The 15,686-nt window shown below is 35.6% G+C and overlaps 1 protein-coding gene and 1 long non-coding RNA gene across 2 annotated transcripts in view; one reads left to right on the top strand and one right to left on the bottom strand.

Moving 5' to 3' along the window:
• Nucleotides 1–15,686, bottom strand: part of LOC107677052 (beta-arrestin-1) — a 40,455-nt gene that overhangs the window by 13,105 nt on the left and 11,664 nt on the right. Inside the window, exon 2 of the mRNA XM_016471842.1 lies at nucleotides 361–391. Within this exon, the coding sequence (XP_016327328.1) occupies nucleotides 361–391 (31 nt within the window). The remainder of the gene's footprint in view (nucleotides 1–360; nucleotides 392–15,686) is intronic.
• LOC107677091 (uncharacterized) lies at nucleotides 10,629–15,441 on the top strand. The gene is made up of 3 exons (XR_001632801.1): nucleotides 10,629–10,639; nucleotides 11,156–11,159; nucleotides 15,321–15,441. It is a non-coding gene; the product is annotated as an uncharacterized LOC107677091 (long non-coding RNA).

Genomic DNA, 15,686 nt, shown 5'->3' with positions numbered 1-15,686 from the left:
CAAAGAGACAAGTGTGATTTCTCACTGTTTTCCTGTTTCAGTGATGTCTGTCAGGTGATAGGAATTGTTTTTGCATGGCAACAAATTGCTTACAGCTCATTTAAATAGCTGCATCTTAGCAAAGTGTATATTACCAACTTATGTTACTCTTCTTTTTCCACAGGGTGTTTAAGAAGGCAAGTCCAAATGGGAAGGTAATATTACATTCATTTTGTCCCTTCTTCATGTCTAACAATAATGTTACAGTCAGTTGTTTTGATTCTGATACTGACAGAAAACCTTTGCAGTATCAGAATCAAAACAACTGACTGTAACATTATTGTTAGACATGAAGAAGGGACAAAATGAATGTAATATTACCTTCCCATTTGGACTTGCCTTCTTAAACACCCTGTGGAAAAAGAAGAGTAACATAAGTTGGTAATATACACTTTGCTAAGATGCAGCTATTTAAATGAGCTGTAAGCAATTTGTTGCCATGCAAAAACAATTCCTATCACCTGACAGACATCACTGAAACAGGAAAACAGTGAGAAATCACACTTGTCTCTGTGACAGCCTTAGGCTCTGTAAATCAATGGCAGTTGCTTGGCTGGTGCAGAACCTCTAAAGCATGCAATCTGAATGCTCTTTACTTTAAGTGCACTTATTTCTGTTTTTCAAGGTTTTGTATGTGAGGTTACCATATCATCAGAAATTTTGAGTATTGAGTCATTTTATCAGTAAATCAGCCAAGCCCTCACAGCCAGAGGAGAACGTGCCCCCGTGGTGATGACTGGTTTCTTGTTCGAGTTTTTCGTTCCTTGCCACAGTTGCCTTTGGCTTGTATATTAGGTAACTTAAGATTTTATGTCCTATGCACAATGTGTTATGTCATTACATGACTTTCAATTAACTCCTCAAACTGCTTAGGGGTCGGCAAAATTATCAATATTTTAACACTGTGCGCATCATTTAACCATGACAATGATACACATCACCAAATAGTAATTAGACTTGTTAATACACCAAACTGTTATTCATTTGAATAAAACCTTACAGGTTTACCTCAATATGACCACATAATGAATTAATACCTTCAACCTACATCTACTACAGTATAAGTATATCAAACTTTACCCACATACATACAGTATTTTACTACATTGTAAAAGAAAATTGTGTGAAATAAATTACAGTATATTCCAGGTTAATAATTGCATGACTTTCACAGTCATTTCTCAGTGGGACTTCTCTTGCATCTAACTGCACTCTCAGAAATGTATTGTAAACAAACAGCATCACACTGTGTTTCTACAGTGCATATGTACTCTGAAGGCACCCAGCATGCAATGCAGCATGAATAGATCATGCTGTAGAGTTTTTTTCTTTATTCTTGTTGGTTTTATTTGTGCTATTGAACTTGTTTTTGGTTCACTTTTAGCAGTTTGTGTTGTTGGTTTATTTTGTAATGTTGGTTTATGTCGTAAGTGTTGTTTTCATTTGTTAATTGTTGCCATTGTTGTGTTTTGTATGTCGAGTATTGATCCCACATCTTTCAAAGACGTTTCTCAGCAGGTGCTTCACTATTGTGAAAGATCCATCCACAAACAGTTATGAATAAGTTATTGATTAATCTTCATGCTTAAATAATTCTAACATAAAAACAGTTTGACTAACTTTAAAAAAAAACAAAAAAAAAACAGGCAATTAGCTTATTTCATATTCTATTTTGAAATGTATGTTTTCATTTGTCACACTTCTGACATGACTAGATCAGAATATTGAATATGAATATACAAGGTCCAATCCCAAACAAATTCTAATTACTAATCAACATTATGGGGACTTCAAAACAATTACAGCAGTAAACAACTAAATTTCTCATAGTGTGGCACAAAGACAACTTTATAATGTGAATTCACAGTAAAACAAGAGCAGAAAATTACTGTGAATTTAGCATCATTCTGCTGTTCATTCACAGTCATTTGTAAGAAAATTACCCAGCATGCATTGATTTCACAGTGAATTTCTGACTACAGTAATTTATTGTAAAATAATACTCTTTAATCCTGGCAATTCCTGGCAATTTTTCTACAGTATATAACCGCACAGCTCAGTTTATAAAGTTGGATATATAAGTTTTTACAACGGTTCTTTCTGGTTCTCGAATCTGATTGGCCGAGAGGTTTTTCCACCCATGAGACATTCACCCAATATCATATAGGAACCGTTTGACCATTTGTATCACTCCGCTTGCAGTATTTCTCAGAGCGAGTGTCATGGCGGATGCCCAAATCCACTATAATTTTATAAATAATACTGTTTTTGTGTCACGGAACATAGTTTTAAGAGTTTTTTTAGGCAACAGTGCAGTTGTTTAGACTTCAAATATGTGGTTTGTTAATGAAGATAACATCGATTTGAAAATTTGCTTCAACGTTTTCGTAGATGTGAGCTCCAGGGCATCAGCGGCCGTTCAGCGCTCATGAAATGAATTGCACTGGTCGATATGTAAATGAGATGTTGTGTCGGTGTTCTTTAATTTGTCTGTTGTCAGTAAATCACCACAGAAATTTCTACGCCCATCGGCGCTGTTTTGAAATTGTGCTCTAATGCTAATTTGCCCTGTTTAGTAAATCTGGCCCCAAATACACAGTTTGTTAATAAAGATAACATCTATTTGAAAAAATTTTGACGTTTTCAGAGATGTGAGCTCCAGAGCATCAGCGGCCGTTCAGCGCTCATGAACCCACCGAGAGCAGCCTCACATCGGTCAGTTGACGTCATCATAATGGTGATTTGTGATCCCATTTGTTTGGGCTCTTTGACCTTGCATATTCATATTCAAATTTCTGATCTAATCATGTCAGAAGTGGGACAAATGTAAATTTGTTAAAATTATGCTAAGTTAGAATATGAAATAAGCTAACAGCCTGACTTTAAGATAGTCAAACTTCTTAGCATGAACATTAAGATTTTATTTAAGCATAAGATTAATCAGTATCTTATTTCATATTCATAACTTCAATGGATCTTTCACAATAGTGAAGCATCTGCTGAGAAACATCTTTGAAAGATGTGACATCAATACTCGACATACAAAACACAACAATGGTAACACTCAACAAATAAAAACAACACTTACGACATAAACCAACATTACAAAATAAACAAACAACACAAACTGCTAAAAGTGAGCCAAAAACAAGTTCAGTAGCACAAATAAAACCAACAAGAATTAAAAAACTCTACAGCATTATCTATTCATGCTGCATTGCATGCTGGGAAAACATCACTGTAGAAACACAGTGTGCTGCTGTTTACAAGAAATTTCTGAAAGTGCAGTTAGATACAAGAGAAGTCCTACTGTGAAATTACTGTGAAAGTAATGCAATTATTAACCTGGAATATACTGTAATTTCACACTAAAATTTTTAAGTGTATAAGTATATCCAACTTTATATGCTTACATACAGTACGCTCGCATAAAGCCACTAAACAGCATACATCTCAACTGCTTGATTGTTTATATTGTCACAAAATGTAAAATATATGTAAACCCAGCAATCTGCTAAATGCGACTATATGGCATGAAGACATATTAAGAAATGATAAGAAATTATATATTAACATCACGATTTCCTGTATAGCTGCCTTGAATTAATGGGCATTGTGAAAAGTGCTATACAAATAAAACTGACTTGACTTGAAATTGATATTTCTGATTTGATAAAACAGCCAAACAGCTACAAAAAGGCTTAACATCACGATTTCCTGTATAGCTGCCTTGAATTAATGGGCATTGTGAAAAGTGCTATACAAATAAAACTGACTTGACTTGAAATTGACTTGATATTTCTGATTTGATAAAACAGCCAAACAGCTACAAAAAGGCCACCTTATCTGCAATATTTACTATGAAATCATTAGCAGTTTTTCTGACTCAAGGCACAGGTATAGAAGTAGACGTATAGAAGTTTATTTTTCAAAACTTATTTTTATAGTAATTTGTTCTTTTATTTTTCTCTCACTCTGTAGAAAGACTGGCTGCCTCAGTGGCACAGAAATAATAACAATCTCTCAGCTCCTCATCCACAGTTCAGCCATTACTTTCGGAGGCAGCACCCTACAGCAAAACAACAATAAATGAAGCCGTAAATCAGCCTTGCTGCTGATGTGATGGCCTAATTTTTTAAAGGAACGCTAGGGTGTTTTATCTGCTTGCATGTGGCCTAATCAAAACAAAATTTGATTTTTTTTCCTTTCTGGACAAAGATTAAGGGTACCACTCTTTGCAAACAACAACAAAAGAAATACATTTTCATTTCTTAACATTTTTAAAATGGATAAAAATGGACTAACCCAAATACATTGACTTTGTTCAGAATGAAATACTACCGCATACTGCTTACTGCACAGTACACTGCAATATTTCCAGCACTGTATACATCCTTTTTTAAATTGATAAACATTTCAAACAATAGTATGCTACAGTGCTAAATGATCTCAACTGTACACAATGATCACTGTAAAAAAAAAAATATATATATATATATATATATAATAACTTTGATTTTTTTTTTCAGGTTGTTTTCTTTTATTTTAAATTGTAGTCAAAACTCTGTAAAATTATCTCTAAATTAACTACCCGGCTGTTATTTTAAGTATTATGACATTAATGACAAACTACAGTAATTCACATTTTTGTATACAGGAAAATTACTGTATTTTTCTACAGTATTTTTTTCTGTTTTATTAAATTACAAACAAATGTATATAAAATTACGGGAAAAAAAATCTGTAATTAATACAATAACAAAACCATTAGATGATAAAACAGACAAAAGACTGGCAGCAATAGCCAACTGGCAAACAAAAACCATAAAATTTTAATTTAAATAAGCTGAAAAAACTGTTTTAAAACTGTGTTTTACAGGCATTTCAAACACCTTCACTGTAAAATAATAAAACGTCACACGACTGGTGTCACACTTTGCCTATGGCGAGGAGCGAGGAACGAGGAGACCAGGAGTTCACGAAAACAATAGGTTTAATCCAAACATCCAAGAGAATACACGGGGCAGACAGGAGCATAGGAAACACATGGGTAGACGTTCAATCTCCGACAAAAACTAACTGAAAGGACTAGGGTTTTTAAACACTGGGTGATTGGGAAAACACAGGTGCATGGAATAACTAATTAACGGGGACACGGAACACATGTGGAGGGAAAACACAACACAATGAGTCCAGGGGCGTGACAACTGGCAGCAACAGAACATTAAACACTAACAGATCTCTCTAGATCTCAGCATCTTCACTAATTACAAACCAATCAGAATTTATTTCTTTCATACAAAACAACTTATATAAACAACTTATGGATAGTCTAATCAACCACATTGCATTTTGTGATACAGTCCCCTGTCAGTGTCATAAACTGTGAGTAGAAGAGAATACTCTCAAAACAGTGTTAATATTGTTTCTAAAGCTTCTGCTAGCCAAACAACTCTTGCTTGAGAAAGACCTTTAGGTCATTGCTAACGTTAGGCAGGTGAAGCACAAAAGCTTCAGCATTACACCATCTTTTCAGTACCATTTCTAGTGATAGCCTACAGGCATGTTTGTTCTAGTTAAAGGGCTTCAATTAAATTACCCAGCTTTCCTCTCTGTTAAGTCCTAATGCTGCTGTAAGTTAGCCGTGGTGTCTCCACAAATCCCCTGGGCACCAGCATATCCTCTCAACTTTACATCCTTATTAGAGGAGTGTCCTCATTAATGGACATTAGGCTTTCAGAGGAAGCATTTTGGTGCAATAAAGACGTGTGTAATGATGGAGATCTTGGCAGTTAGCAAAAAGCTGCTTACTATTAAAAGCAGTGAGTGTGACTCATTAGCGTCTTCAAAAACACAAGTTTGTGGGATTTTTATGGCTTCTCCATTAGAGACACCATTTGAAGTGGTTTCAAAACAAAGCTGTAATAAACCACAATATTAGCTTCATTATATTAACTCCAAGGGGGCCTCGTATAAAACAAACTAAGCAAAGCTAAAAAAATTTCGAAGTGATTTCTAACCTGGTCATGATGTAATACATAAGAATATTTGTAGTTATGGAAAGCTCTAAAAAAAAAATTCAGGTAGAAAATGTAAGTTTAAAAAATAAATGAATAAAAATCGCACTCTTTACATGACTTTACATGACTTTTCCAGACGTTCATGATTTACTGAACTAAAAATAAAATAAGACAGTGGCAGTGGTCAAACTGAAATATTGTTGTTGTAGAGTAGACTACAGTAAATCATTTGTGGTAGAAGGGATGTGGTCAGTTTTTACAGTCTCTCAGTGTTGTAACAAGCTTGCTATTACTGTTGTTGTAAATAGCGGGGTCCAAAAGATTGAGACCACTTACTGAGACCCTTTATTTGCTTCTTTTCTTTTCACATTCATAAAACTTTGTGTTTATTTCCAGGTCTAGATTTGTAGTAGTCTCTGTGTAATGAAAGACAAAAAAATTCTACTGTTATTATCCCTATTGGCAATGTTAATATTCTTGGCTCCTGATAAATTGCTGTTTTTTTCCTCCTTTGTAAGTCAGATAATAGCATCTGATGAATGAATAAATGTAAATCAGTGACTGTCAGTGAAGTTTCACTGTTAAAGTTACCATAGTACAGCTGGCATTGCTTAAATAAATAGAGAAATGTACCCTGAAAGCACATTGGCATTCAATGAAAGAGACCTCTCTTTTAAAATATAGTTTGCATGGCAATGAATGATGCCTTTTATCATTTAGTGCCATGCCTCTAATTAAATTGTTTTGTAATGCAAATTACCATATTAGGGCACTGGCTTTATGTTGCCCGGGTCAGTGGGACACCAAGCCATTTAGAGCTGGGTACTGTCTACTGTATGTTTCCCAAAGCACTATGTAGAATAGTAGCATGTAAGTAGCACTTAATTCCTATGGCATATTTGCCAAAATCTACAGTAAGTAACAGAAAAAAATGTTTGTAAATGAATAAAAGCCTCTGACCACTCGTAAGTCCGATTGCAGTTTAAATGGGTATTTCCACTTGCAATATCAGATACAAAAGAAAAATTTGACAAACAAAATTCCAATCTGTGTGTTGCATTTGTGGATTCCTTTTGAAACATAAGTGATTCAGTCACTAGCAGGAATGTTAGTCAAGAGCCAAAAAGCCATGCCTTACTACCAAATGTCTTTTGGAAAAGAGCTGATTGGCAGCTCCAGCGCTCCTGTACATGCCATGCATATACAAACACCTGGGAAGAGTAGAAACCGTTCAGCTGGCCTCTCTGGAATCTCCAGAGTCAAACTGTCTTCATCTAAATGAATGGCTCATACAGTGGAGCCTCTTATTACACTCCCTTAGCTCAGGCACTGACAGCACAATAATGACAGACAGTGATTTAGATCATTTACAGCAATTACAGTGATAAATATTCAGCCTTTTCACACTAAGCTTTCCTGGGAGAAATACTGAGGAAATGATCAATAGGAAAAAGCAGGGCTCTTGAGTAACAAAATATTCATGAAGAGGAAAGGGCAGGATGTGAGATAAAACGAGATCTGATTATAACTGGAGCTTCTTCATTCTGTTCTGACCTCTTTCTATACTAAACTGGTCATAATAGTCCGAACATTTACAAGAGGTGTCCATATTTAATACTCAGACCACGAACATTGGGGAGGCTATTTTAAAAACTCTCTTATTTATTAATAAGGATAATAATTAAGGTGAAAGCATCAAACTAAAAACAGCATTATGTAATTTCTGCGCCACTAGTGCCACTGAATGATATATTTCAGAAAATGCCCCCACTGATCGAACAACAGATTCCCTCACCCCAAATCACACCATTGGTTGAGTAAGTGTTGATGTGTAGGACTAAACTAGTCGCTTAAAGGGGTCATATGATGCCATTTCAATTTTTCCTTTCTCTTTGGAGTGTTACAAGCTTGGTGCATAAAGAAGATCTGTAAAGTTGCAAAGACTAAAGTCTCAAATCCAAAGAGATATTCTTTATAAAAGTTAAGAGTCAACCACGCCTACCTAAAACGGCTCGTTCTAACACGCCCCCACATATCTACGTCACGATGTGGGAAGATTAGCATAAAATTTTTCTTTTCTCTTTGGAGTGTTACAAGCTCTTGGTGCATAAAGAAGATCTGTAAAGTTGCAAAGACTAAAGTCTCAAATCCAAAGAGATATTCTTTATAAAAGTTAAGAGTCAACCACGCCTACCTAAAACGGCTCGTTCTAACACGCCCCCACATATCTACGTCACGATGTGGGAAGATTAGCATAACGCCACCCAAATGTTCACTCAAAGAAAGAAGGCGTAAATTTTATTCTCGCTGTATGTAGTATTGTTGCTGCCGCCATGTCGAGACGCTGTGTGTTTCGTTGTGAAAGCGAAACTACTTTGTTTGGTCTTCCAAAAGAGGACGATATCCGCTTCGTCATGCCTGGAGCTGATCCGTGCTGGTCGCTGAGGAAATACATCAACTTCGCGCTGTGGATCACCTGATCGGCTTTCACCGTGGACGAAGCGGAGTACAGCCCGGGGTCGTCACATGTGGTTGACGCAAGCCCTCCGGACGCTCTGTTCTCAAGCCCACCCGCCTCCGCTCACTCTAGCCCCCGGCCTTGAACTTTAAACCTCATAAACACATTTCATTACACCAAATACACAAAATAATGTTCTTTTTAGCAACATCATATGACCCCTTTAAAACAAATAGGGGAATTTCCAAGCGAGTATTTACAGTTTCATAAAAATTAACCTTAGAATGGCTTACTTAAAGAGATAGTTCACAAAAAGAAATGAAAATTATGTCATCATTTAATCACCCTCAAGTTGTTCCAAACCTGTATGAGTTTCTTTCTTCTGCTGAACATAAAAGGTATTTTGAAGAATGCAGGTAACCAAAAAGTTTCTGGTCCCATTGACTTTTTTTTTCTTTCTCCACACTATGGAAGCCAATGGGGACCACCAACTGCTTGGATACCCACATTCTTAAAAATATCTTCTTTTATGTTCAACAGAAGAAAGAAACTAGTCCCGCATAGCCAGACCTTCAGACCGATAGCAGAAGGTCTGGACTCCCATAGCAGTTTTCATTGGCCAAAGACTACCCAAGAGGCCATCTGACCGACATTTAAAGCAACCAATCACAGTTTGTTTTGTTCAGCGTCATGTTTAGAGGTGTGAAGTTGATGTCCCTACAATAACAGACTGGTGTACATCCCATTTGGATTCAAGAAAGATGTATTCAGAAAGTTGCATTCAAGAAAGTTGTATTCAGTCAAGTCTATGCACATACTTTTGAGAATCCAGTATTTAGTTAATCCTGACAAGCGCTCATTCTCACAGTTGTAAATATGACGGCTTTCTTCCCCCATGAGGGAGTTTCTACCATGACAGCTTTCTTTCCAGGTGGACTGTTAAAAATCGTTATGAAACAGAAGTTGCGATTGTCTTTTCTTCCCTATTGTGATGTATATCTGAGTGAAATGGCTTCTCAAATGAGGAAAAAATGTAGGGTGGGATTTAACTCTAGATCTAAAGACTCTAGGTTAAAAGAGTACAAAGAGATTTTATCGGCCATATCTTCTGGAGAGAAATAGCGCAAACACTGGACAAAGATGAAAATTTGTAGTGCACATTTGTTGGCTGCATGTGTTTGTGCAGACAATCAACTGGAGTATACTTTGAAATGATATTTGATCTGCTGTATGCAGTTTGCATCAAAACTGAAGTATGCTTTGGGTTTCAGACTCCGCGCATACAGTATGTCTGTATTATGCTGATGACAACATTTTTGCTGATGCATAAAAAAGTTAATATATAACATAAAATTGCAAATTAATTCCAAAATGCCTTTTCTTTCCATTAAAAACCATTTTCATTAAAAACAAAAGTACTATCTAAAAAAAACAACTCTCTAAAATAAATCAGATTTAATGCTTTTTGAGAGCTCAAGAGACATTCTAAAGACTTTCTAGAAAGCGTTTGATTATTGGTGTGCCACATAACTTGACATAAAAACAGCAATGTAGCGATTTGTCACACTGCACTGGTGCTTGCTGAATAAAAAGCCTTTTAATGAAGAAGGTAAAGTTCAAAACAGCTGAGCTAATGTTACAATACTGAAAAATGTAGCTAAGTTAATAGTTTTCATTGGTGGTAATATGGGTGGGCATTAGGGCTTCATCTTTTAGAGCATTAAGGCATTATTGTTCTTATTAAAGCCGTAAAATGCTTAATTTAACACTGTCATTCCCACTAGATTTTACAAACATTCAGAGCTACAGTCTGCTCTATAATCTCGTAAACCAGATTTTTAAAAATTGACAAAGTCTGGAACATATTTACTCCAGTTATAATATATTTGAGACAAATAGCTGATGAAAAAAAAAACAAGAACTACAAATATGTGTTTATGTACAGGGTGGGATTAGCCAAAATAATGTGAACACCCATTATTATAGTATACTATAATATAATATATAGTATAATATAATTTCTGTAGGCTACATGTGAAGAAAAAAATTTTTTGTGATTTTTTATTTATTTTTCTCACTGTCTATAATCTCTAGTTTGTGTATTAGTGTAGTATATGTTGTGGTCAGCAGTGTTCAGTACAAGTTGTGGGTGAAACGGGGGCCTTGTCAGACTTCCAAAAAGGGCATAACCTTGTCTGTAACCTTAACGGCCCATGTGTATGAATGTGTACACAAAGTATGGCAAGACTTCATCAGCGAAGAGGAAGAGTGGGTAAAAACCAAGAGTGAATGATATGGTCCATTGAACACTAAGACGGATCGAGCCCAAACAACACAGAACTACTGCTGCAAAGTGACAGAAAACCTCAGTATTCAACTTGAAGACCCCGTTTCCACAAAAACCGACCACAGAGAACTTCACAAAGCAAACATCCTGAAAGAACTACAATTGCTATAACTTTAATCACAGTCACCAATACTAAAATGCTAAAAAAAATTATAATAAAAAAAAATAGATGGGGTCATGATGATATAAACTTGGACAGTTGGAGCACCAAGATCAACGTCACCATCTACCCTGGCCAAACAAATCACCTGACTTGAATATTATCAAACCACCATGGACAGCTTTGGGGAGAAATGTGAGAAGCCGATTCCCTCCTCCGACATCTCTGAAGCAACTGGCAGGTGTTCTGGAGACTATTCAGAAGTTGTAGGAATCTATTCTAAGAAGGTTGGACGATTTATTAAAGGCAAATGGTTATAAAACACCTTAATAAAAAATATTGCCCATTTCCCAGGTGTTCACATTATTTTGTCCAACACCTTTATCTGTTTAATAAAACACACCTGATTCAAAGAGTTTAAGGCCTGAAATGGGATAAGACAGCCATCCAAAACATGTACTGTTACTTCAAAAAATGTAAAAAATAAAAATACCTTTCAGATTTTTTTTTTTATTTATTGTAAAGTGTATCACATTTCAATATTTAATCAAAGGATGGTCATGTACACCTGACAGTACATTTCACATTAATATGATAGCCCATACTGTACATCTTTTGGCATTTTTGAAAGGTTATATCTTTAATATTTTAACATTTAATGCTACAACGTTGAAATTGTTACATGATCAATATATGTAGAACATGTATATTTTTTGTCATTCTTTTTTTAATACGTCCTGGCTGCTTCTACAAATTCAACCAGGAAGGAATTAAAAATGAATTATATTAGATGAGCACATAACGCTGTCATGCCATAAAACTGTGAGTCATCTGGGCGGAAATTCAGTTCCCAGCTTTCATGTCCTTTAATAATGTGTTTATGGAAATGTGTGCGCTTGACATGTAAATCACCGCTGACCACAGTAATGGACAATGTTTTTAATATTATCAACTATTTTATGACTCAATTTTAGGACCAACCACAGAATTAATTTTATAATCAAGTTGTTTAATTAATTAAAGGTGAACTGTATGATTTCACCAAAAGCAGCAACACACAGAATTGGTCAAATAAACCAAAGAATGTTTATGTAATGCCACAAACTCACCGTTTTGGGGGAATTCAACCTACAATGGCTTAATTATAGTTGACAAACTGTTGTTACAGACACAAGGTGACCCTTTAACCTTAGGAAAGCGAGGACGGCATTAGCTTTTTAAAGGTGCTGTAAGCCTTATTTTTGGAATAGCATGCATAAAATGTCCCAACTATCTGAAATTCTCTCTGCCTGTCTCACTCTGCCCGTTCAAGTTTTTTGAAACGTGCTGGATTTGCCAGTTTACCAGGTTCACATATGTTAATTAGGTATTAAAAATTTTATGTATTAAAAAAAAATGTATTACAATTTCCACAGAAATATTAAGCAGCACAACTGGTTTCGTTTCTTTTTTTCTTGAGCACCAAATCAGCATATTACAATGATTTCTGAAGGATCATGTGACACTGAAGAATGGAGTAATGATGCTGAAAATTCAGCTTTGCATCACAGGAATAAATTACATTTTTAAAATATTCAAACAGAAAACATTTATTTGAAATTGTAACAATATAGCTGTATTTACTGTATTTTTAATCGAATAAATGCAGCCTTGGAAAGCATAAGAAACTTTTGAATGGTGTATATATGCACTAATCTATTGTTAGGGCATAATGTATTTGCATAAACCTGACCTTAAAAGGCGTATAAAAACAACAATGGTATCTTATAATGGAATATTTAAAGTGCCTATTTTTCAAACTGCACATTTATTGCTCACAGTTTTTCTCAATTGATTTGATACAGTTCTCTTAACTCAGGTCACTGTTCTCAAAACAGTTAACGCAGTGAGCTGAACACTTTGTAATTGCAATAATGCAACAAAGAAGCAACAATGTGGTGTAGATAAAATGCAGTGAAGATGAAAGGCAAGATCAATAATTCACCATAATTCATGTATAACAGCAAAAACACACACATATATGTAATATTATATTGCTGCTGCAAATATAACATACATGAAATAACCCCATATAGCACACATGGATCACCTCGTAGCAGATCTATACAGGTGGAGCTGGGGAAGGAGAAGGGTTTCTGAAGCAAGCTGCAACTGCTACTGCAAGCACTAGTCATATATTTGAATGTTGAGCAGCGAGCTCATTGGCTACCGATACAGGAGAGACCAATCAGCTGTGCCATGTGATAATGATATCATTAGGTCAGATTGAGTTAGACCTATCAGACTGCGCCATCTAGAGTTTCATGCCAGAACTCTGTATATAAACAAAACTCGCTGTTGAAGAATTTAGCAAAAAACATGTATTTACATTAGCATATTTGTGCATCTACAGCTAAAAATGTTCTATAGTCAGTAGAGAACACACCTATAGATTTTGTTAATATATTCTTTTAATAAACGCATTACTAGAATAAATTACAGTGCTTAATTTTGCAGTAAAGTGAAACTGCTTGGTTAAGATAAGCTTGTGTTTGGATGGCTGTGTTAATTATTTTAAGAGCAGTTACATTACTTTGGAGAAAAGTGTCAAGTCGATTAAGAAAAACTGCCATATTTATTAATATTACTATACTTTTCATATTAATAAAAGTGTAAATGTTGGTGAAATGTAACACTGTGGTGGTCTGGCAAAGGGGACACTGCTTCCGAAAATGCCCCCTACAACCACATAATGCAGATTCTGGCAAAAGCCAGGCAATTACAACATGATTTATGTCAAAATTCTGGGTCACAGAGACACTGCACAGTAGACTTCACCACATGAAGTCATAAGTATTCAATCTTTTCTCAGAATAAATAAACAAATACTGGCAGCAGTATCTCTGACCTACATTTAGCCTCATTCAAATAATCTCTTCTATTCTCTCTTCACTCTTCTCCCGTGAAGGCAGAGGGAAAGACGTTTTGAGACGCATCCAAAACTATATATTTTTTCAGTGATTAACCATTTTAATAGAACTTACACAAAGCCTTCAGAGAGATTATAGTTTTCATTTACATAACCATGAGACCAAACCCAATTCAGAGAATATGAATAAGAGCTTTGAGAAAGGTTCTCAGATTTGTGATTACCTCAATATTATTTTAAGCTTATGCATGTTAAAATATCAGCAATGTGTAACCTAAATGTTATTTTACAGAAAGCTGTATTCAATTCTGTACCCACCAAAGCTCTACAACTGCTGATTTGGCCATATATAGACACCTGGCGTTCACTAAAAGCATTAGATTGTGTGTTAACATAAACATGTCACAGACAAAGGCTTCATGAAATTAAACCTGAGAGGCACCAGGAAGCTTTCAGCCCATAATGTGCTTTCTCACTCCAAGTTTTAATAGCCAGGGAACATACAGTAAGTGATTTCAAAGTGTATGTATGAATTTTTAAATATGGTGCATGCAAGAGTATATGCAATCTTTACTATGCAATCTTTACTGGACTCTTAAGCTAAAGCAGCAGGACTGGCTACCGGTAGTTAACTAAGTTAATGATGTAGACCTTGTTCAGACTATATTAGTTAATGTGTTCTCTCTCTGAGGGTAGCATGTTCTGAAAGACTGCACTGGTTTTATATAATTATTCTGAATGCTTACTAAATTAAGTAATAATTCACTCAAAAATTACAATTCTGTCATCATTTACCTCCATGTCATTTCAAACACAAATGGAGAGGTTGAGCAGTTTTTTCCTCTTGTCTATAAAATGAGAGTTAATGGGGATGGATGCTATAAATCAAAAATGATGATAAATGTATCATAAATGTAACTCAAGTTTTCTGAAGCCATAAAATAGCATTATATGAGGAACAGACAGAAATTTAAGTCACTGTTCACTAAACATTGTCCATTTTGCTCATCACTCGGCTTATAAACAAAGTTGACAGAATGAAAACTTTCGAGGAGGAAGTATTTGCCAGTTTACCAGGTTCCAGTGTGTTCATTTGATGATAATGTATACACACTATCAGGGCTGTCCAAACCTGTTCCTGGAGGCCACTGTCTTGCAGAGTTTAGCTCCAACCCTAATTAAACACACCTGATCTAGCTAATCAAGGTCTTCATACTCACTAGAAACATCTAGGTAAGTGTGTTGGTTGGAGCTAAAATCTGCAGGACATTGGAGCAAAAGTAAGACTGGACACTAGTGATGTTCGGTTCTTGAACGAATCGTTCTTTTGAGCCGGTTCTCAGGAAGTAACCGGTCGAGCTGGTGTCATGAGAAATCGAGTCCCCCCTCGAAATTGGGTCCGCTTAGGACCATGGCGAATTTAGCTGTTTTAAATGCCTGATCAAAAGTCAACACTTATGTTACTATTTCGTTGTGAATATATGTATGGTAAGTGCAAATGCGTGGTGTATAAGCTAACCTAGCAGGCTAATCGGGTAGCTGTATGCTATGCTAGTACGTGAGCTAACCAAAAAAACCCAAAAAAAACAATAAAAACGAGAAATGTTTGATTTCACAACCTATAGCTTCGGATACTAGTGTATGAAACATAATTTAAAAGACATTAATGGTCATTATAACGAAGTTCAAATGACAAATCAAAGCGCGATTTTGCAGAAATTTTAATCAGGCGCTAAAAATAATACACATTAAAAGTTCGTTGAACCAATGGGATCACTCGGGGTCCTACGCGGCCCCGTTTTCGAGGGGGGACT

The sequence above is a fragment of the Sinocyclocheilus anshuiensis genome, unplaced genomic scaffold (genome assembly GCF_001515605.1).
Source record: "Sinocyclocheilus anshuiensis isolate Anshui unplaced genomic scaffold, SAMN03320099.WGS_v1.1 scaffold24, whole genome shotgun sequence".
Lineage (NCBI taxonomy): Eukaryota > Metazoa > Chordata > Actinopteri > Cypriniformes > Cyprinidae > Sinocyclocheilus > Sinocyclocheilus anshuiensis.
This window is presented reverse-complemented; position numbering and strand designations above follow the sequence as displayed.